The sequence below is a fragment of the Microtus oregoni genome, unplaced genomic scaffold, assembly GCF_018167655.1.
Source record: "Microtus oregoni isolate MIOR12 unplaced genomic scaffold, Mior012 000026F_ref0000081, whole genome shotgun sequence".
In the NCBI taxonomy this organism is placed as follows: domain Eukaryota; kingdom Metazoa; phylum Chordata; class Mammalia; order Rodentia; family Cricetidae; genus Microtus; species Microtus oregoni.
The window spans coordinates 4,127,257-4,149,933 of record NW_024543085.1 but is presented as its reverse complement, the minus strand read 5'-3'; the positions used below and the strand labels follow the sequence as shown (position 1 = coordinate 4,149,933).

General features: G+C 44.6%; 1 protein-coding gene across 1 annotated transcript in view; it reads left to right on the top strand.

The window, feature by feature from the left end:
- Nucleotides 1-19,725: 19,725 nt before the first annotated feature.
- The window catches only part of Slc25a13 (solute carrier family 25 member 13), a 181,139-nt gene continuing 178,187 nt past the window's right edge, over nt 19,726-22,677 (top strand). Inside the window, exon 1 of the mRNA XM_041675748.1 lies at nt 19,726-19,943. Coding sequence (XP_041531682.1) covers nt 19,929-19,943 — 15 coding nt within the window. The 5' untranslated portion in view covers nt 19,726-19,928. The remainder of the gene's footprint in view (nt 19,944-22,677) is intronic.

The following is a 22,677-nucleotide window of genomic DNA, read 5'->3' as shown; positions in this document are numbered from 1 at the left end:
GCTAAGGCAGCTGTATGGGCTGTAGAGAGGCTCACACAAAGCTAATGTCTCAAAGGCTAAGTAGAAATAGAAACAATAAAAGGAGATAGGAAGGTGTTCTCCAGGTATCAATGACCAAAATTGTGAAAAGAACCAAGGAGAGACTAAGAGAAAAATTTAAGAAACAGAACTAGTTTAGGATGACTAATCAGATATTCCAGGGAAGAAAGTGGTCAAAGTGAGTCTGAAGTGTAGGCAGGAGCCGTCAGGAATTGTTAAAACCTTGAGGCCTTGTCTAAGGCCAATAAGAAACTACTGAAAGATTCTGGGCAGAGGGACTCCTGATGAGATTTGTGTGTACCAAGACTTGGGGTGCAAAGTGGAGAACGGTTTGAAGCAGAGTAAGGCAGGGAGTGAGAAGACTGGTTAAAAGACTCCTTTTCGGATGTGAGGGCGATCTGGCTGTGACATCTGTCACCGCATTGATCGCCAGGGTTGATTTGGCTGATCTGGCTGGCTAGGCTGGTGTCCCCTTACTCCCTCACAGCTCCATGTGTGGCTGTTGGCTTGCTGTATATTTCCTTTATTATGTTTAGGTATGTTCCTTGTATCCCTGCTCTCTCCAAACCTTTATCATGAAAGGATGTTGTATTTTGTCAAATGCTTTTTCGGCATCTAATAAAATGCTGATGTGGTTTCTATTTTACAGCTTGTTTATATGGTGAATTACGTTGACATATTTTTGTATGCTGAACCATCCCTGCATCTGTGGAATGAAGCTGACTTGGTCACGGTGGATGATGGTTCTGATGTGTTCTTAGATTTGATTTGCTAGTATTTTATTTAGTATTTCTGCATCAATGTTCATGAGTGAGATTGGTCTGTAATTCTCTTTCTCAGTCTTGTCTTTCTGTGGTTTGGGTATCAGAGTAATTATAGCCTCATAAAAAGAGTTTGGCAATGTTTCCTCTGTTTCTATTGTGTGGAATAATTTGAGGAGTATTGGTATTAGTTCCTGTTTGAAAGTCTTGTAGATTTCTGAGCTGAAACTATCTGGTCCTGGGCTTTTTTTTTTGGTTGGGAGACTTTTGATGACTGTTTCTATTTCTTCAGCAGTTATAGGTTTGTTTAATTTGCTTATCTGTTCTCGATTTTGGTAAGTGATATTTATCCAGAAAGTTATCCATTTCCTTTAAGTTATCCAATTTTGTGAAGTATGGGTCTTTAAAACATGCCCAGATGATTCTCTGTATTTCCTCCTTGTCTGTTGTATGTCCCCCTTTTCATTTCTGATTTTGTTAATTTGGATATTATTTCTCTGCCTTATTTATTTATTTATTTATTTATTTATTATGTATACAGTATTCTGTCTGTGCGTATGCCTGCAGGCCAGAAGAGGGCACCAGACCCCATTACAGATGGTTGTGGGCCACCATGTGGTTGCTGGGAATTGAACTCAGGACCTATGGAAGAGCAGGCAATGCTCTTAACCTCTGAGCCATCTCTCCAGCCCCTATTTCTCTGCCTTTTGGTTAGTTTGGATAAAGGTTTGTCTATATTGTTGATTTTCTTGAAGAACCAACTCTTTGTTTCATTGATTCCTTGTATTATTTTATTTGTTTCTATTTTGTTGATTTCAGCTCTCAATTTGATTATTTCCTGCCATTTAATTCTGTTAGGTGAGTTTGTTTCTTTTTGTTCTAAAGTTTTCAAATGTTCTGTTAATTCATTAGTGTGGGATTTTTCCAGCTTCTTTATGTAGGCATTTAGTGCTATGAACTTGCCTCTTAACACTGCTTTCATTGTGTCCCATATATTTGGGTATGTTGTGTGGTCATTTTTTTTTTTCGAGACAGGGTTTCTCTGTGGTTTTGGAACCTGTCCTGGAACTAGCTCTTGTAAACCAGGCTGGTCTTGAACTCACAGAGATCCGCCTGCCTCTGCCTCCCGAGTGCTGGGATTAAAGGCGTGCGCCACCACCGCCGGGCTTGTGTGGTCATTTTCATTGAAATTTAGGAAGTCTTTAATTTCCCCCTTTATTTCTTCCTTGACCCATTGATGACTCAGGTAATCATTGTTTTATTTCCATGTGTTTTTGGGTTTTCTGGAATTAGTATTGCTGTTGACTTCTAGTTTAAAAGCATGGTAATCTGATAAGGTACATTGGGTTATTCCAATTTTTTTGTATTTGTTGAGGTTTGTTTTGTTACCGAGTATGTGGTCAGTCTTTGAGAAGGTTCCATAAGGTGCTGAGAAGAAGGTATATTTCCTTCTGTTTGGATGGAATATTCTATAGATGTCTGTTAAGTCCATTTGACTCATAACATCTGTTAGTTCTCTTATTTCTCTGTTCATTTTTTGTCTGATTGACCTGTCCAGTGGTGAGAGGGGAGTGTTGAAGTCTCTCACTATTAGTCTGTGGGGTTTAATATATGATTTAAGCTTTAGAAGTGTTTCTTTGACATATGAGGGTGCCCTTGTATTTGGGACATAGATATTCAGTATTGAAATTTCCTCTTGATGGATTTTCCCTGTGACTAATATGAAATGTCCTTCTTTGTCTCTTTTGACTGATTTTAGCTTCATGTCTATTTTTGGTAGACAGTAGCATAGCTATACCCACTTGTTTGGTCCAGTTGATTGGTATAATTTTCCCCCAACCTTTTACTCTGAGATGATGTCTGTCTTTGAGGTTGAGATGACTTTCTTGTATGCAGAAGAGGGATGGATACTGTTTTTGTATCCAATCTGTTAGCCTGTGCCTTTTTAATGGGTGAGTTGAGTCCATTTACATTAAGGGATATTAATAACCAGTGTTTGCTATCTCCTGTTAATTTAGTTTTCATCGTTGGTGATGTTAATTTGTGCATTTTCTTCTTCTTCGGGATTTGCTGTAATGAGATCACCAATTGTCTGTGTTTTTGTTGGTGTAGCCATCTTTCTTGGGTTGGAATTACCCTTCTGGTATTTTGTGTAGGGCTGGGTTTTGATGTGGGAAGGTCATTTGTCAATCTGTTGTTTCATTGGTTAATCAATAAATAAAATTGCTTGGTCTGATAGATCAGAAAATTAGGTAGGTGGAGTAGACAGAACAGAATGCTGGGAAGAAGGGAAGTGAGCCAGACACCATGCCTCTCCTCTCTGGTCAGACACGATGAAGCTCCAGCCCAAGATGGACGTATGCTAGAATCTTCCTGGTAAGACACCACCTCGTGGTGCTACACACATTATTAGAAATAGGTGGGCCAAGATGTGAGAGTTAGCCAGTAAGAGGCTAGAGCTAACGGGCCAAGTAGTGTTTAAATGAATAATTTAATTTGTGTGTTGTTATTTAGGGGCATAAGCTAGCCAGGCGGCTGGGATCCAGGTGGCAGAATGCAGCCCACAGCTCCTTCTACAGGGTTTGTGGCTAGGTATTGGTGAAATCTAGATTTGTCATGGAATATCTTGTTTTGTCCTTCTATGGCAATCAAGAGTTTTGCTGGGTATAATAGTCTGGGCTAGCATCCATGGTCTCTTAATATCTGCATAATGCTTGTCCATGACCTTCTGGTTTTCATTGTCTCCACTGAGAAGTCAGGTGTAATTCTGATAGGTCTACCTTTATATGTTACTTGGCCTTTTTCCTTTACAGCTCTTAATATTCTTTATTTATTCTGTATGTTTAGTGTTTTGATTATTGTGTGGCGAGAGGACTTTTTTTGGATCCAGTCTATTTGGTCTTCTGTAAGCTTCTTGTCTTCATAGGCATATCTTTCTTTAGGTAGGGAATGTTTTCTTCTATGATTTTGTTAAATAAATTTTCTGTGCCTTTGAGTTGAACAACTTCTTCTTCTTCTTCTTCTTCTTCTTCTTCTTCTCCTTCTTTTTCTTGGTTTTCTTTAAGTAATTTGCTGATATCTTCTAATTTTTTGTTTGTTTTTTCCTCCATTACTTTAAGGTAATTTCTCATTTCATCTTTAAGAATTACAAACATTCTCTTGAGGTTTTTTTTTTTTTAGATAATTTTCTTCTGGTTCATCCATATTTGGTTGGTCAGGTCTTGCTTTTTTAGGGTCTTTAGGTTTTACTGGTATTGTGTTGCTCCTTGTGGTATAGTATGTGATGTTACCTTTTCTACTCATCTTTTTCTCTAATAGGTATGGTTGGGGCTGTCTGAGATTCTGTTGAATAATCTTCTAGGTGCCAGTGAATACAAATCTCAGGTGGTTGTTCCTCTTGGTACAGTCAGTGTCACAGTTCTAGTTACACTATTGGTTATTCCTGTTCCTGGAGGTAGCTCAGTGCTCCTGTGTTTCGGTCTGCTTCCTTGGAGTTTGCTGTCTCAGGCCTACTTTGGCCTAGGCTGCTGGCTTTGATCTGCTTCTGTAAATCTTGGACTGGATCTCCTCCTGCAGAAATCCCTGTCTTGGAGTTGGACCTGTTCTGGTGGAGATCACTGACTCTGGATCTGGTCGCTGGTTCAATCCTGATCTGCCCATGTCCTGGGACTGGGTTTGCTCCTGGCTTCTGCTCCTTGTGGAGCTTGTTCTCTCTGTATCTTAGGTAACTAGTTCAGTCCCACTTCAGTTCTTGTGGAGGTTGCAGACTCTGAGTCAGGTCTTGGCTCAATCCTGTTCTGCCAGTGTCCCAGGACTGGGTTGGCTCTCAGAGCTGGATTTGCTCCTGGCCTCTGCTCCCGGTGGAGCTTGTTTCTTCTGATTCTCCCTGTCTTAGGAGTTTTGTTCAGTTCCACTCCTGTGGAATTTGTTGCCCAAGGTGGAGTTTCTTGCCTCAGGGCAACTTTTGCTTAGATTACTGGCTTTGACCTATATCTGTAAATCCTGATCTGGATTTCCTCCTGCAGAATTCCCTGGGTTGGAGTTGGAACTGGAAAGGTTTCTGCTTCCAGTCTACTGCCTAGGAGGTCCCAGGCTTGGGTGCGCCTGAACCCTCAGAGGATCTGCTTACTTCCTCAGGTCTCAGACTCTTGCTTGGACACGCAGGGGTTCCAGTTTCCTGCCTATTCCCTTTGATGTCCCAAACCAATGCCCGGACCCACAGAGGACCTGGCTCAGGCCTACTCTCTCTGAGGTCCCAGACTTGTGCCTGGCCCTGCCAAGATCTCTGGTTCCTGCCTATTCCCTCGGAGGACCCAGGTTCACTCACGCCCAGGCTGACCCACTGGGGTGTTGGCTTAGGTCTACTCCCTTGAAGGTCCTGGATTCACATCTGGACCCTCAGCAGTCTCTGGCTCTGGCTCCTCCATATAGATTTTTGAAGACTTTTGAGTTTAACATTTGGATTTAAATCTAGCCACTTTGTCATATTGGATTTAATGTCTAATATTAATTTACACGAGTTACAGCTTGTCTTTAAACATATTCATACTATTCAGGATAGTACAAAGGTCAAACTTGATATGGTTAGAGGTAACCAATTGCATTCTAATTTGGAGTAGTTTTGCCTCAGGTTGTGGGAGACAAAAAATAAAAACATCATATTTCATTAGATTTGGGGATGTTGTACTCTATTGTATATATATGTTCCTCCACAAAAGCTAGAGTATGTTGGATGGGCAAATGTCAAATGCATGGCCCTAGATGTGGAATCTGTTTTGGTGAAGAAAGACTCCACACAGAACGACTATGATAAATATGCTGTTTATCCAATACATGCTTCGTGATAAATATTCTAAACATGTACTTCAATAATTCTCTCATCAGAGCAGCCTTCTTACCACCCCCAGCAGCAGATACTGATAATTAATCAACTGAAATGAATCTTTACAGAATAAACAAAACTGTTATACGTGAATGATGATTATGTCTTGTTCAGTAGTGAAGGCTTTTCATAACTTATTCATGCCAGCGTTAGAATGACATCTCTCTCAGGGCATAAAATCTTCATGGTAAAAATCTCCTTTTAGATGTTTGGGCCATCGGGGACACTTCAGCCATAGCCAGGGGAAGAGGCAGTTATAGGAAACAAATAGGATGTCAGATTGTGTTCTAATAGGAATAGAGTGAGTCTCTCATTTCCGGACACATTCAGTCATGCTGGCAGAGCAGGGATGGCTTTCCCTGAGACGGTCCACACAGGAAGGACCTGCCTCACTACAGAAGGACTTCTGTCTAGACTTCTCTGTAGATTATGCATGAAGCTTTGTGGTAAAGGAATTTGGAAAGAAAGTTGATAGACTACACCAGCCCCACACTAGGAAAGGGCTATCAGGTGATAAATAAAATGTAATGTAAGCTCCAAATGTAATATTTGTACTAAGAATAATTCACCATATATTCATTGATATCTTGCTGAAGCATGGATGGACGTAGCAAGTGGTCTCTGAAACTCGCAGATGCAGGGCAGCATTAGAATACAGGACTTAGCTAACCTATATTCTCTCCACGGCTGCCCATCGCACATGGAGGTATCACCTCTAGATGCTGTCCTCTGGGAACAGAGGCTTGGGGACCTGAACTCATTGATGGCGACATTCCTTTAGTAACAAACTCTCCTTTGTGTCCAAGCCAGGATCCTCCTGGTCTCTGTCAGCATCCATGTCGTTGACAGCTTGCTGATAAGTAAAATTTTATGCTTTTCCTAGCTCCCAAAGGAAGACTTCATCATGCACAGCATTTATTATGAATTGCTTCAAGTTTTAATGTTTTCTAGCTTTAAAATGTGTCTTTGTGATTCTGTTCTTCCTTAAGTGAGATTTGGGATAGAGAGAACAAATCTATAGTCGATAAAATGAAATATATTTATCAAAGTGTTGTTGGTAGCCATGTAGTCGATGATCCGTGGGTAAAAATCCTACTGTGCCTGTCAATGATTCAAAAAAATGAAAAAATATACTCATATTTTTCTAAACTGACTTTTGTCCATTAAAACAAAGCAAATGCCACCCAAGGACTAACTTCACTAAATTCCTTTGTGTTCTCTACAATGACTGAGATACTAAAATAATTAGCACAAAATTAAGGCAATCATAATGCTTTCTGTTTTGCTTCTTTTCAAATTGTGTGCGTGTGTGGTATATGTGTGTGTTTGCACATGCGTGTGCAGGTGCTCTCCTCCATGTGTACCGTGGAAACCAGAATTGATATTGATGATGAGTTTCTTCCTCCATCGCTCCCCCTTACTTCTGGAAGCAGACTCTGTCCTTAGTTGATCTTGAGTTCACGAGCTCTCTGAATTGGCTGGCCTGCAAGGCCCCCGTCCCAGGTATCCTCCTGTGTCTGCCCCGTTCACACTCAGTCCTGGGGTTACACGAGCAAGCACCAGACTGGGCTATTATACAGGTGTCATGGATTCAAACCCAGGCCCTCACACTGCCAGAGCAAGCATTTTACCCACTGAGCAATCTTCCCAGCCCCCATTTTTCTTTTTGACTGTCTTGCATGTTTTCAAAATTCCTATAATCATAATTTTAAAAATCCCTTATGCAACAAAATAAAAATCCTATTCTAAATAAGTAACTTACACTAATTTAGAAGACCCAGTCTCTTCGTGATCTGCTCATTTGGTGCTTTTCTTTTCCATTCGTGAGAACTCTCTTCCACTTATCCATTTCTTTCCCATTCATGAGGGAAAGCAATGTGACGCCTGGATGGTGCCGAGCTGAATAGGACGCATAGTCTGATTTCCCAGCCTTCTCTGTGCCTCTCCTGAACATAATTCATCATTCACCACACCTTTCTTCATATGAAGTCAGAAAACTTGACAATGCTTAGAATTTTCACCTTTGGTCATTCCTTTACATTTCAGGACTTTCTCTTGTTTTTTGTTTTTGCTTGCTGGCTTATAGTGCAATCAAGTCTACACTGGGACACATCAGGCGAAATGTCTTCTTAATTACTCAAAGTTCTGTAGCTCCTCCATGAATCACTCCTATACACGCACACACACACATACACACACAGATACACACACAGATACACACATACACACAGAGACACACAGAGACACACACATAGACACACATATAGACACAGACAGATACACATACACACAGAGACACACACATACACAGAGACACTCACATACACACAGACACACAAAGACATAGACACACACAGAGATACACACACATTAACCTAGAGCTAAATCTTGACACTGTCTAAAACGTAACTATTTTGAAACCTTTAATGTAAAATTCTCTAACAGACACACTAAAACATTAAACAGATGGAACTAGATTCAAAATATATTTCACTTAAGCACATATTGCTACTCTAAAATGCAATCACTGTAAAAATTATCTAATGAGACACTTAGTGAATGTTTAATGAATATTCTTTCTACACAAAATCTTGGGAATTCTGTGTTTATTCCACCTTTATGGCACACCTCAGCTCTTTACTATGCTTCAAGAGATACCTACGACGTGTGGTTACAGGCCGGGAGAATAAAGTCTGAAGAGATCTTTTCTTCCCTCTCTTCTGAATCAGTTTTTTCATGCTGTTGTGATCACATACCTGACAGAAAGCTGAAGGGAAGACAGGCTTGCCTGGGCTCACGGTGGTCTCAGACATTCCAGTCGCCTATGGTAGGGAAAGCAGGAGACAGCTCGGCAGCGGCAGTGGGAGCGCAGGAGCCTGCAGCAGTGGGAACCGGTGATGCAGCCACGGCCGCACGTGGGTCACGCCTGAGTGCTTGTCCGCACGTGCGTGGCCATGAACCCCGGAAGTGTCAGCCATATTGTGGCTGAATCATGACAATAGCAGCCACTTTAAACAAAATAATTCTTTGGAAAAAAAATTCCTGCCATCATGGAACCAGGAATCACATTGTGCCCTCCTAATTACACCAAGAACAGGAAAGTTAGAGATTTATTAGACACATCTGATCCAGAGCCTGAGACCATTTAAAGGCAAGCGTTCAGTTAATAAGTATGGAGAAATCAGTTGCGTGCGGTAAAATGGGAAAAGAGTAAGACACCAAGGCCTTCCCTTTCTGGAGTCTGAGGGGAGCAGGCCCAGAGAGTAAGACTAGGTCACAAAGGGACACAATCGGAAAACAGTTCAACCCTATCCTTTTGAGGAATGAACTGCTCTTAAATTGTAGTATAGAGTCTGCTCCCCAGAACTCCTTTTCCCAGGGCCAGGCATTTGGATAAGAGGCTCCATTCCCTTGGAAGTGTGAGGAAAGTTCCTACCGTAGGACCCAGCCACAAGCTCAATAGAGGCCCAAGTACCACAGTTTACCCTAAGGCAATAAATACAAGTCTCCAAGAATGACCACAAACTGAGACCACCCAGGCACCTCCCAGGAAATTCCTAACATCTCAGCCACGTAGATAGGATCACCTGCCAGCACACACCCACCGCTTTTCACCAGGACACCCCTAGACTTAATGTCAGCCAATCAGGGGTCCCTCACCCCACCTTTGCTATTATAAAAACCCCACCCCCACTGAGCTTGGTGTTCTCCCATTACGCTAATGTGTTGGATAAGTGGAGAGTAGAAGTTTGAACTTGAGTAAGATTAAAGTCTCTTTGTTTTTACGTACTGGACTTGGTCTCCTAGCTGGTTTTTGGGTCCCTGCTGTGATCTCGGAACAACACCTACTTGCTAAAGCAGCCATTTTCCTTAGTGCTGGTAAAAGGAACTTGAAGGCCTCCATTAACTTTTTTTTTTTTAAATATTTATTTATTATGTATACAATATTCTGTGTGTAAGCCTGCAGGCCAGAAGAAGGCACCAGACCCCATTATAGATGGTTGTGAGCCACCATATGGTTGCTGGGAATTGAACTCAGGACCTTTGGAAGAGCAGGCAATGCTCTTAACCTCTGAGCCATCTCTCCAGCCCCTCCATTAACTTTTGACTGGTGTCTATTGTCATTGACAATGCTAGATTCCTCAACCCCTGATTTCAACCACACCCCAGCTCGTGTGCTACTTTTCTCCCATTTAATCCTGTGTGCGACTATAGAGTATAAAAGATGTATTCTTGGGCTGGAGAGATGGTTCAGCCATTAAAGGCTAGGCTCACAACCAAAAATATAAGAGTTCGGGTCCCAGCACGCATGGCTGTCTCTCCAGCCAATAAAAAAAAAAAAAAAAGATGTATTCTTTTTTCAGTAAGCACTCATCCTGATTCACCCTCAGACCACGTCTGGGTCGTGTCGTGTCCCCTCCACTCCACACACACAGACACACATATACACATACACACACACGCCTGCCACTGAGTGAACAAGTATTGAAAACATAATCCTGTTGGGGAGGTTTTAGGTTCAAACCTTATGACTTCTCTGATACGACCACACAGTTAAGGGTTTCTAAAAGTACAAAAACCTGGTGTTGGCTTTTGAGAGTAGCTCTACGAGGAAACTATCAGGTTTCAGGGACAACTGACTGTTACATCTGTAACAACTTTATCTTCTTTTGTATTCTGTCACACAGAATAGAAAGTCACCCATCTGCCTGACCTAGGAAAACAGCGAGGGTAACTGATGGGACCAGGAATTCTATCCCGGTAGTGATCTGAATGAGAAGGTCCTTAATAGGCTTAGATATTCGAATAGCTGGTGATCTTTTTTTTTAAATTTATTATGTATATAGTGTTCTGGGCACCAGATCTCATAGATGGGTGTGAGCCATCATGTGGTTGCTGGGAATTGAACTCAGGACCTCCGGCAGAGCAGTCAGTGCTCTTAACCACTGAGCCATCTCTCCAGCCCAACAACTGGTGTTCTGATGGAAGTTTCACCCCAGTTCCCTGGCATCCATATATCCAGAGTCTGGAGTGTTCTTATGGAAGTTCCACCCCAAGCCCGCTCCCCCCATCTCTCTCCAAACCCTGCTGCATCTCAGAATGCCTGTTAAATGATGACCCCTCCCCCAGAGAGGCTCAAGACCACTCCCACAGCGTACTTAAACTGCCCCCCCCCCCCCAGAAAACAGACATGTGGTTTTCCAGCCTTCCTTTCCTGTCTCCTCTCTGGGGGACTGGAAAATCATCCGGGAGCGTTTTACCCATCAAACCTGGGCTTTTTCCAGTTCAGTTTGATTTGGTCTGATTTGGATAGCTGTGTCAGTGGAGAAGCTTATCGGGGTGGGGAATCTTTTCAATGGGTAGCACTGTTTTAGAAGGGGAGACCTTGGGTGGAGAGATGGCTTGGCAGTGAAGAGCACTGACTGCTCTTCCTTGTTCAATTACCAGCACCCACATGGCAGCTCACAACTGTTTGTAAATCCAGTTCCAGGGGATCTGACACCTTCACACCAATGCACATAAAGTTAAATAAATCGCAAAAACATATTGTTGTTTGTTTGTTTTTTATTTTTTTTTTTAAATCTGTGGGCTGGAGAGATGGCTCAGTGGTTAAGAGCATTGCCTGCTCTTCCAAAGGTCCTGAGTTCAATTTCCGGCAACCACATGGTGGCTCACAACCATCTGTAATGAGATCTGGTGCCCTCTTCTGGCATGCAGGCATACACACAGTCAGAATATTGTATACATAAAAATAAATAATTTTTTTTTTAAAAAAACTGATGCCTTGGTGGAGAAAGTGAAAGATTCATGTCTGTGTGACCCTGGCAGGTCCCCTGGTGGGTGGGGACTGCAGCTGGAGACAGACTGATTGACCACGCAGGAGAGCTTGGGTATAGAGTTTATTCAGTGGGTAAGGGAGATTATGGAGTGAAGAGATAAGAAGGGGGAGGGGGGGAGTCAGTAGTTGCCTCTTCAGAAAAAGGGTGGACAGAGAGCGCTCTGATGTGTAGAGGGAAGGCTCAAGATCAGCTTTCCTCCATGGAAGGGAGGGGAGGGGAGATTGGGTGGGAATGAACTTGTCTCTTAAAGGGACAGGGTACCCAGGTGACAGGAAAGGCCAGCAGAATGATAACAGAAAGCACCCCACTGATTGTGGAGTTCAAGATTACCAGCTCCACACCACTTGCAGCTGCTTAAATCTGTAGTTCAAGATGTGACCTCCCAGCTTCCTGCTACCTCCCACCGTAATAGACTCTTTCTTATCTTTCTGGAACTGAGAGCTAAAATAAACTCTTTTTGTCATGGTGTTTTATCATAGCAATAGAGAAGTAACCAATACTGTTTTTTATGAGTAGACAGTTCATAGCTTATGTCCAGAGGCCGCCACTCAATGAATCAATGTTTTCCCTTCCAGTCCCTGTCTGAAGCTGTCTATCTAAGCCAATACAAGAAGAAAAATTAGATACCTCATATTTGATTGTGTCTATTGAAAAGCAACCTAACTGAGGCCATTGGTAGAGAAACTGCGTTATGAAGGATGAGGACTGGAGTGAGTCCCAGTTCAGGACAGTCTATCGCATCTAGTCTCAAGTCACTGCTGATGATGGGAAGGGGTTCATGAGTCAGGTCATTTACCAAGAGAATGTCTCAGGGATAGGCCCCTCACCTACCCCAGCAAACACATTTTGCTCTTCAGTATCATCTTTTGGCCAGGGAGTGGTGGTGCACGCACTAAAGGTGGAGGCAGGCAGATCTCTGAGTTCTAGGCCAGTCTGGTCAACAGAGTGAGTTCCAAGACAGTCAGGGCTACACAGAGACACCCTGTCTCCAAACAGACAGACAGACAGACAGACAGAAAAACAAGCAAGCAAACAAACAAATCCTCTTCTGAGAGAGAAACTAAGAAAACAAACAGTCAAAAATAATTCTTCACCAGAACAAGTCTTAAAGGGCTAAGCAGGGCTTCAGAGTCAGATATGAGTTAGCAGTCTATTGTCAAGGACAGGAAAGATGAGAAGAACCCTGGGGATGGGCTGACAGAACCCCAGGCTGAGGTCAGCAGGTGTGCAAGCCCTGGAGCTGCCTTAGCTTGGACCACAGAGAAACGCAGGTGTAAGTGAAGATTCCCGGCTGCCAGACCCAAATAACCACACAGCAACTAAAGTAATTACAACACTGTTTAAACAATAGCTTAGGCATATATCTAGCTAGTACTTACATCTTAAATTAACCCATTTTTATTAATCTATGTATCACCATGAGGCTGTGCCCTACTGGTAAGGTTCTGGTGTCTGTCTCTTTCAGCAGCTACACGATGTCTCTCTGACTCTGCCTTTTTTCTCCCTATAGCTCTGTTCCGATATCCCGCCTGGTTTTGCTGTGCTAAGCCATTGACAGAAACAGTTTTATTCATTAGCCAATAAAAGCAACACATATACAGAAGGATTTCCCACATCACACAGGCATCCTGGAGTAGTGGACAGGGACGGCTACAAGGTAGGAGCATCCATGAGGACTAGGCTTCCAGCAATGACTTAGAACTCTGGATCAGCTAGAGTGTGCATTCCCTTGTTTCTCTTGATGCTTCATTTCGTTCTAGCCCACACCTTCTGCTGCTTCAAGATCCTCTTAGTTGTATCACAAAGGAGAGAGAATGAGCTCTGCCTGCTCCCAGCAAAGGGTCCCCGATAGACTTAGGCAGCAGAAGCAGAGAAGACGTGAATAGCTGCCAAGGCTGCTGGCCCCGAGGCTGGCGTCAGGACTGCATCCACCTGACAAGTTCAGACAGGCAAGTCTAGTTCAGGATCTTCAACCTGGAAATCTAGAGCGAACACTAGCAGGCTGCTCGTAAATACTTAAATGTTTTTAACAGTCTCTGTCTTTCCTGATTATAAGTTTCCAACATTTAAAGTAAGTTGTGGGGATGGAGGTGTGTAGCTCTATGGGAGAACAAAATGATAGCATGTATGTGGCTGGAGTCAGATGTTCTGTGAGCGTGCGGGCTTGGGCACACACACACACACACACACACACACACACCCCTACACATTGCTCTGCTTTCTTCTTCCCACCTCCAGATTTCTCTGCCTCTGCCTTTGCAGGCCCTGTGATAGCAAGGCTTAGGCATAAATGATCTTCATCTGGGTAGCCAAACATCTAATCCCCATCGGCATTGCTATTCAGACATTTCTCGAGGGCTAAGTAATTTATATACACTCATTTCATACTAGTGGGAACCTTGCAAAATGAATACTGTTTTTAAGTGCCAGTTCTTCAAATCAGAAGACAGCAACTTTTCCTTACCTCTCCTCATGTATCCCATGTCTCAGACCACCCTCCTACTTTATCCCATTAATCTCCCTAAACCTTACTCTTGGAGGAAGATTTGAGGCTAGCTTCCTGGTCTCCGCAGGATTAGCCACCTCATGAATAAACTCTTTTTCTTCTGCAATCAAAAACTGGCTTGGGTACGGCTGTTTTCCCAAGCATCTAATTAAAACACTGTGGCACTCTTGGTAAGTGTTTCAGAATTCTTCAGGAGCACCTGCTGCTCTTAGCAGATACACTTCAGAGCTGAAGAGATGGCTCAGTGCTTAAGAGCACTGGCTGCTCTTCCAGAGGTTCTGAGTTCAATTCCCAGCAACCACATTGGCTCACAACCATCTGTAATGAGATCCAGTGCCCTCTTCTGACCTGCAGATAGAATACTATATACATAAGAAATAAATAAATCTTAAGTAGAAGGAGAAGGAGGAGAAGACACATTCCAAAGCAGGGTGGTCACAGGGAAATCCTGGCTTTGAGCATCACCCACTACTGCCCCTGCCTGCTAGTCAGATGAGGAACTGGCAAGCACCTACCACTCTAATATGTGTCTCCGAGTGCTCTGGAGGACCGGAATGACCTGAGCTGAATTTATCCTTGAAATGAGTGGCACTACAAGACCCAGAGGGTCTCAGCTAAGTTCATAAATGTAGACTTTGGCTTGGTTTGGTGCAAAACCAAGGGCACTGGATCCATCAAACTGGGCTCAACCTTCAAGGGCTTTTGATGTGATTATCCACACAATCATCTTGAATTTACTGAGAGTCTACGGGACTATGGCTAGAGGTACTGTGTAAGTACTCTAAGAACTAGTGCTGCAGTAGAGTCTGTGACATGGTGAAAACATTTCACAATAAGGCATGTTAGGCAAAATCACAGATCTGGGACCTGTGACCCCACTGACAACATGAGACAGGGGAGTTAAGGTAACAGATGGAATGAAATTTGTCGGTGGCTACAGCATGAGCATCCCGTCCTCCTGTGATGTTCTAAACATATTTAGAGGAAGACTGAACTTTGATCTTTCAAAAGGGTCATTAATTAAAATGAATTCAGACTCATTTAATATTCATCCAACAGGACTAGTGACCTCATATTAAAAAGAACAGAACGAAGACACAGAGAGAAGACATAGGAAGAAGACGGCTCTGGTGATCAAAAAGTGAGGTCCCAGAAGGAACCAACTCTGTCAACAACTTGATTTCAGAATTCCATGAAAATAAATTCTGATGCTTAAAGCCAGCAAGTCTCTAGTGTTTTCTTTCCTTTCTTCCCCCTCCTCCCTCCGTTCCCCTTACCTCCTTCCTTCCTTCTCTCATGCCCTCTCCCTTGACAGAGTCTCACCGTAGAGCCCTGACTGGCCTGGAACTCACCGCGTAGAGGTAGACTAGGCTGACCTTGAACTCACAGGCGTTCTGCTGTGTTAAAGGGGTGTACCACAACACCCAGCTCTGGTGTTTTCTTCTGGCGGCTTTTGTAAACTACTGTAACAGTCACTGAACTTGTCACTGGGAGGCTGTAAGCATCAAATGAAGAGAGGCCAAAGATGAGATCAGGGTGATGTGCTATAGAACTGGACCCTAGGCTGCTGGCTTTAAAGAATTACAAAGATGCCAAAGGGTGGTGGCATACACCTTTACGGTGGTGGCACACACCTTTAATCCCAGCACTTGGGAAGCAGAGGCAGGCAGATTCCTGTGAGTTCGAAAACAGCCTAGACTACAAAGGAAGTTACAGGACAGGCAGGGTTACATGGAGAAACCCTGTTTTGAAAAACAAACAAGCAAGCAAACAAACAAAAGAAGTAGAAAGACTGTTCTGAGGCACAGGGAACATTTGACCCAGGGAATGTCGGTGAACTCTAGATACTTTATCAAGGAAATAAATTCTCTCAAAAGATCCCCAGAAAGCAAAAGCCTTTCTCTGTTTACAGAGACTTCTTTCAAAAGTCTTGTTCAAGCCTGGCGTGGTGACTCCCATCCTTTGTCCCAGCACTGGCAAGCAGGAGGCAAGTGGATCTCTGAGTTGAGACCAGCCTGGTCTACAAAGGCAGTCAGGGCTACGTAGAGAAACCCTCTCTAAAAACCAAAGAAATCAAGAAAGCTGGTTCACAGAGTATACCAGCACGCGTTCTGGATTCTTGTTTGCAGTCACACTTTCCCATGGTGTCTCATGCTTCCTCCTGACTCACTTCCTCGCTTCCTTCCTAACTCTAAAAGTGTTGACCCAGTTTTCTCATTCGTGTCTAGGTTATTTTTGACCCATCTCTAGCCCACTCTTAGGGAAGGCATGCGCAACACTCCTCTGTGTCCTGAAACGGCCCCAGTGCTAGTCATCAACCGCTGGGAACTTCTACAGGTTTTGTTCTATTCCGTCACTCGTACAACGCACCTTGCACTCTGCAGTCACGTGGCTCTAACCTCCCGTGGCTGACGTGTTTGGCCTGCCTTCTGGCTGAGTATCTTTTCCAGCGATCCAATCCGGCGGGACGGCAGTGGCAGGGGCGGCTTTTGTTTGCTTGTTTGTGATTAACCGAGAAGAACAAACCGGGTGGTTGAAGGGCAGGGTCAAAGGGCATTACAAGGCCTAGGCGCTCTGGGAACGGTGAAAGCTCCGGCCTGGCCACATTGCTGCTTCTCGTGAACGTGTGTTCCTGCTCACACTGCAGCCTCTGAGTCAGTCAGCTTTCCCCGAGGTTTGGGTTGGCTGCTTTCCCAACCAGCAAGGTTGGCAAAATGTGCTATAAAGTACAGGTGGTTAGGAGACCTATGTTAGTTCCTGAGGGCTGTCAGAACAAAATACCATAAAATATACGGCTTGGAACAACAGAAATTTGTTCCTTCACATTTCTGGTGGGTGAAAGTCCCAAACCAAGGAACAAGTAAGGCTGTGCTTCCTAGTCCTTGTGAGGCAGAGGAGCCTTGAAATGTGGGAGTTCGATTCCACTCCTCCTCGGTTCGCAGCTCCACCACTCCAATCTCTACTTTTATTGTATGAAATAGTCACGTGGTGTTTCAGTGTCTTCTTTGTTGTCTGTTCCTGGCTGCCCGGAACTGGATTAGGCTAGATTCTGCCTGCAGTATGCTGAGATCTATAGCGTGACCCACCACGCCTGACCCGTGTCTCTTTACAATACCACTAGCCATAGCACATTAAAGGTCCTTCATATACGAGTGGGACCTCATCTTAACATATTATATCTTCAGTTTCCAAATAACAGCCCAACCTGAGACACTGGGGTTCGGAATCCTGTGTTCATCGTTCAACCTTGTCAGCAACTTCTAAATGAGAATGATCTTACATGTCAACTGAAATGACAGAAACACATGTTTATAGTCTATTTTTACAATATGATGTGTTTAGTGGGTTGAAAAATGTCCATATCCAGGGACCTATTGATTTTCTTTTATATGACAGAAACTTCCCAAATGTGATGGAGGATTGGAGGTGGAGAGAGAACGTAGATTCTCAGAGTGGTCCCTAAAGGTTAAATGCAATTGACAATGTTTTTTCATGTTTGTTTGTTTGAGGCAAGATCTCATGTATCCCAGGCAGCCTTGAACCTCACATTCTTCTGCTTCTACTATCCAAGTGCTGGGTTAGGCTTATAGATGTCTGCCACTGTGCCTTCTGAAATGGGAGGCAGAGGGGTTCCAGACAGCGAAGAGGCCACACTCGAGAAGCAGGGTTAGAGGGAATGAGATACACGCTGACTCTGGAGGCGCAGACACTCCCTGAGCCCCTGGAAAGGCAAATAATGCTTCTTTCATGGGCTTCTTCTGGACCATGGTCTGCGTGCTGCAAATGCACACTCGAGTAGACAGGCTTCTCCAAATTTCCTCCTTCAGTATTACTCATCTTGGGTATCTCTCCAGGCATCCACACTGCGCAGTCCCGGACCTATAATCCCTCACGCTGTCACTCATTGAGCACCACTGTTCTTGTGCAACATGCTCTGCTCGTCCTACCCCATTCTAACCCGTACTGTTGGCATATTCTGGAAGTTGAGTACTGACCCACCCTCCATATATCAAACAGGTTGTCAGCCTGCTTCACGTTGCTACCACACAGGACCTGAGACTAAGGATAAAATGTATTCCTTCCCACGGGCCTTAATCCCAGCACTGGGGAGGCAGTTCAAGGTTAGCCTGCTCTGGGCAACCAGAACAGTTACTCAGAGAATCCCTGTCTCTAAAACAACAAACAAACAAACAAACAGAAAACTCCCAAAACTTCTTCCTCTTAGTTGAGGTGGCTGAGAAGTTAGGACCTTGTCTCTCTGTTTCCAAGACGGCTCCCCGAGTACTCTGTCTTCCAGGGACAGGAAAGCTATGGCCTCACAAGGCAGAAGACAACCAGTAAACTTACTTCTACGAGCCTGTTTCCTTTTTTAAATTTCTTGAGTTTCTTCAATTTATTTTTACATATGAGTGCTTAGCCTGCATCTATGAGTGTGTACACATGAACGCTTGGCGCCCATGGAGGTCAGAAGATGGTTTCAGATCCCCTGGAAGTGGAGCTGCAGATGGTTGTGGACCACCATGTGGGGGCTAGGACTCGAACCCAGGTCTTCTGGAAGAGCAGCCAGTGATCTTAACCACTAAACCACCTCCCCAGCCCCCTGTTTATTTTCTCTTTCTTTTTTGACACAGTCTCCTATACAGTTTAGGCTGGCCTGGCACTCTTGGTCCACCTGCTCCCACCCCTCTGGTGCTTGGAACGCAAGGGTTGCAAGGCCTTTATATGAAGGCATTGGTACGTACATTAGGGCAGAACCCTTAGGACTGGAGCATGATACACTGGCGACTTAGTTTCTAATTTGTGAATCTGGGATACATTCAGGCAACAGTGTGGAACTTGGATATGCTGCTTCTGGCCTTAAAAGCCCTCAGATGGTATACCTTCTTCAGTAGGCTACCTAAGATTCCCTACAACACAGCTCCTTCTTGTCAGCCAGATTTTTCCTCCAGCAGTCTCTAAATCCACGTTGCCTTCTCTGACCAAACACTTGGGCCTCCTGTCTCCCCTCATTCTGTGTGGTTGGGACATCTCTTGCTATCAACCCACTGGACTGACATACTGACTTCAGGAATCGTCTCTGAGAAACTGTCCAGTCTTCATTGTTCTTAGGGTGTCCTGGGAACAAGCTATTATCTTAGTAGGCTACGTGAAAGCTAACACATGCTGGGCATTTCACTAGCCCAGGACGTCTTTTGTCCTAATATACAGTTGATGCAAAATAGCTCTACAAATGTGTGTTCTATACTATATTCCAGTTTATCAAGTTAGATCGTCAAAGTAGGTTGGCCAGCTGTTAATTTTCTCTTCTATTAGTCAGTTCTTTGGGGATTCATGATGGCATTGCAGTGGGGTCCTTCTGGGAGCAAAAACCAATGTGATCCTGGCAAGAACCTGCCCCAGCTAGGTGTATGTGAGAGTATGTGTGTCTGCTCCTAGGTGTTGCGTGCCAACCACCTTCACTTGGCTTTCTCATGAGCCCAGGACTAGCCCTTGGCTCCAGCCCAAGCAGAAGGGTCCCTCATCAGGTTACCTGTCTTCGGGTGACTTGCGTTTCTCCATGGCCCTTGGGTACCCACCAAGGTGGCTGCTAAAGCTGGATAGCAAGGCTAGAGTCACGTGTCCTGGTCCCACAGCAGTTCCCAGATTAGGGCCCTCCCTGGCTTCAGGGCAGAGGCCTTCAGATCACGCGGGACCGGGAAGCCCTGGCCCGGCCCAGCCAATGGGCTGGCGGCACCCGCATGACCCGCGCCGGGGGGGCGTGGGGAGGCAGGCCGGGAGCCTACGCCGCCGGGCCGAATCGCCGCCCCCACCTCAGCCGGGACGGGAAGTGAGTCGCCGGGGTCCCCAGTGCAAGCCAGCCGGAGAACGGGTCCCAAAGCCGCCTGCACCAGGGCCAGAGCATGGCGGCCGCCAAGGTAAGCGCGGCAGGCAGGGGCGACCTGGCGCCTAGCAGGGTGCAGCGGGGGGACTGGATGCGGGTTCCACCTTGCAGCCGAGGGAGGGCACAGGGGACCGCACTTGTGACCGCGTGCGTACCGCGGCCTGGTCGTGCTGCCGAAACTTTTGCCAGCCGGACACTCCCACTTGGCTCGGTCACCAGCAAGGTCCCGCGGGACGGAGCCCGGGCCAGCAAGGAGGAGTGCGCTCGCGGATGGGGCCAGGTGGCCTGGGACAGGAGCGAGCCCACGGTTACACAGACCCCCTCTGCCACCGCGGGGTTCTCCTGCTTCTGACCCGTCTGTTGTTGACCTGGGTTTCTCCTTCCAGGGGCCCCAGCTGGGGCTGAAGCCTGATCCTCTTACGTTTCAAGGGTTCCGCCCTCGCGCCGGTAGGGAAGTCACCTTGACTTCCGTTTTGGAAAGTACTTGGCCTGTAGCTGGCTAGCCCTGGGACCCTTCCCCATCCCCCATCCTTCCCCTCCCTCTCTCCATCTGACAACACTTACAAGCCAGCCTCCGAGCCTCGGGGAGGCTTCTTTTTGGAAATGACAAAACAGATTGTCCTGGGAGCTTGTCACTCCTGTGAAGTTCCACTTAAAAGGGATTCTATGTAATGTGAATCGTTCACGAACCCAGGGAGAAGGCAGCTCCGACAAATTGACCTTTCCTCTTTCACCGGTTCTTCAAACCTGCACACCATTTCAGCCTCTCTGGATGCATTTCAACTTTTCTGGCAGAATACCATATTCAATCCCAATCACTCGAATCATTGGAATTTATTGCTTTTAATTTTAAGTTCACGAAGGCAACCCTTTAATCAAGCCTATACAACTTCTTAGATCATTTTAAGTGCAGTGAACTTAAATATACCCAACATTTCAAACATTTGTCCTTAATCAAAACTCTGTGATAACCCTCAAGAGGAAAACATGGCCAACACATCATATTCTTATTTATTCAAGCAAACTAATCACATTTGCAATGGAAATTGTAAGCAGACAAATATATTTAAAATGCTGTACTGTGACTAGAGTCTCTCCATGCTCCCCAAATTTGCAGGCTTCTTATTTGTAGATTGAGTGCCTTAAGTGGCCTTTCTCTGTAACTACTAGGGGTGTAACCCGCACAAGTGTGGACTGGGTGTGTTTGGGTGTGTGTCTGAATGAACACGAGGGTGCCTGAATTATTTTGGAAGCTGTATTAGGTCTTTCAAGACAATAGCCCTTTGCATTAACTCTTCATGATGTTAGAATGCAACGATTGGGGTGAATGGGTTCTCTGGAATAAATACCCACTTGGCATTTATATATCTGTTGAGGAATTAATAGTGTTGATTTATTTGGAGATAGTAATGGTGGGCACCAAATTGAGGCACATGCGTAGAAATGGAATGCAAGACTTGGCAAATATGAAGTGACTTTAAGTAATGAGGCAGCTCAACTTTTTTAAAAATTGTTTTTATTAAGCTATATATATTTCTCCTCCCTTTCTATCCTCCCCCCTCACCAGGCTTAACTTTTTTAGTCTTTCTTACTAAGCCGTTAACAAGAAAATGACATTTGGAGGCGGGCATGGTGGTGCACGCCTTTAGTTCGAGTCCTCAGAGGCACAGGCAGAGGTGGATCTGAGTTTAGGGTCAGTCTGATCTAAAAAAAAAAAAGATAGGACAGTTGGCTTTTATGAAGTCATGAAAGACAGGGAAAATTAAACAGTTCTTTCACCTTTATTGTTTGGAAACCTGTGCTCTTTGTTATTTATTCCCTGAAAGTCACCTTTGCTCAGTTCTGATGGCTGACATAGACATATGTCCAATAGGACATAGCAAAGCCATGTGAGTGGATGAGAAAGCCAGAATAAGTAAGAAGTAAGATGGCGCTGGGCATGGCGGCCCACATCTTTAGTCCCAACTTTTAGGGGGTAGAGGCCCCCCCTTGTCAACAAAATGAGTTCTAGCACAGTCAGGGATGTTATCTTTTGTTATCTTTGGAGAAGAGAGAGAGAGAGAGAGAGAGAGAGAGAGAGAGAGAGAAAACTTAGGATAATGGGAATGCAAGTATGTTCCTACTGCAGGTAGTTTACCTGCATCTTCTAGCATCTAAAGCAAAGACATAGTCTTGGAGAGAGTTCACTTTGAACTATTATCTGGGCAGTTTCTCTCTTTCTTAACTGAGTCTTATGTAGCCCTCAAAGGTCTGGAGTTTGTTTTGTATCTCAGAGCAACCTTGAATTCATGGAGATCTTGCCTCTTCTTCTCAAGTGTAGGTATTAAAGACACACACGACCACAGCAGGTCCACATCCTTGCTTATGATGTATCTGAACTGCATTCAAAAACCACTGAGGACATAAATACACATCTCTGGATTCCAGAAGCCACGTACAATTCCATAAGTATTGTCTTCCATTGTAAATCAAGGTCAATGACCTCTTGAGAGTTCCTGGTTGAAGTTGTTGTGGGTCCAACTTAGTCCAAGAGTGACTGCTTCCCATTGAGTTGGACTTGGGCGTCACGCTTACTGGCTGTTTCTTCCAGCTTTTAGTTAGTTTTGGGCAGTTCGGAGGTAAAGGTGGAGCTAATTGCTTTCTCCTTGGAGTGTAATAACCCTCTTGGCAGCTGAGCACAGAGCCCTAGATTGGAAAACTTTCATCTGGGGGTAAACCTGATATGCCTGGAAAGGACTGGGGAACCCTTGAAGGAGAAAAGGCCACCC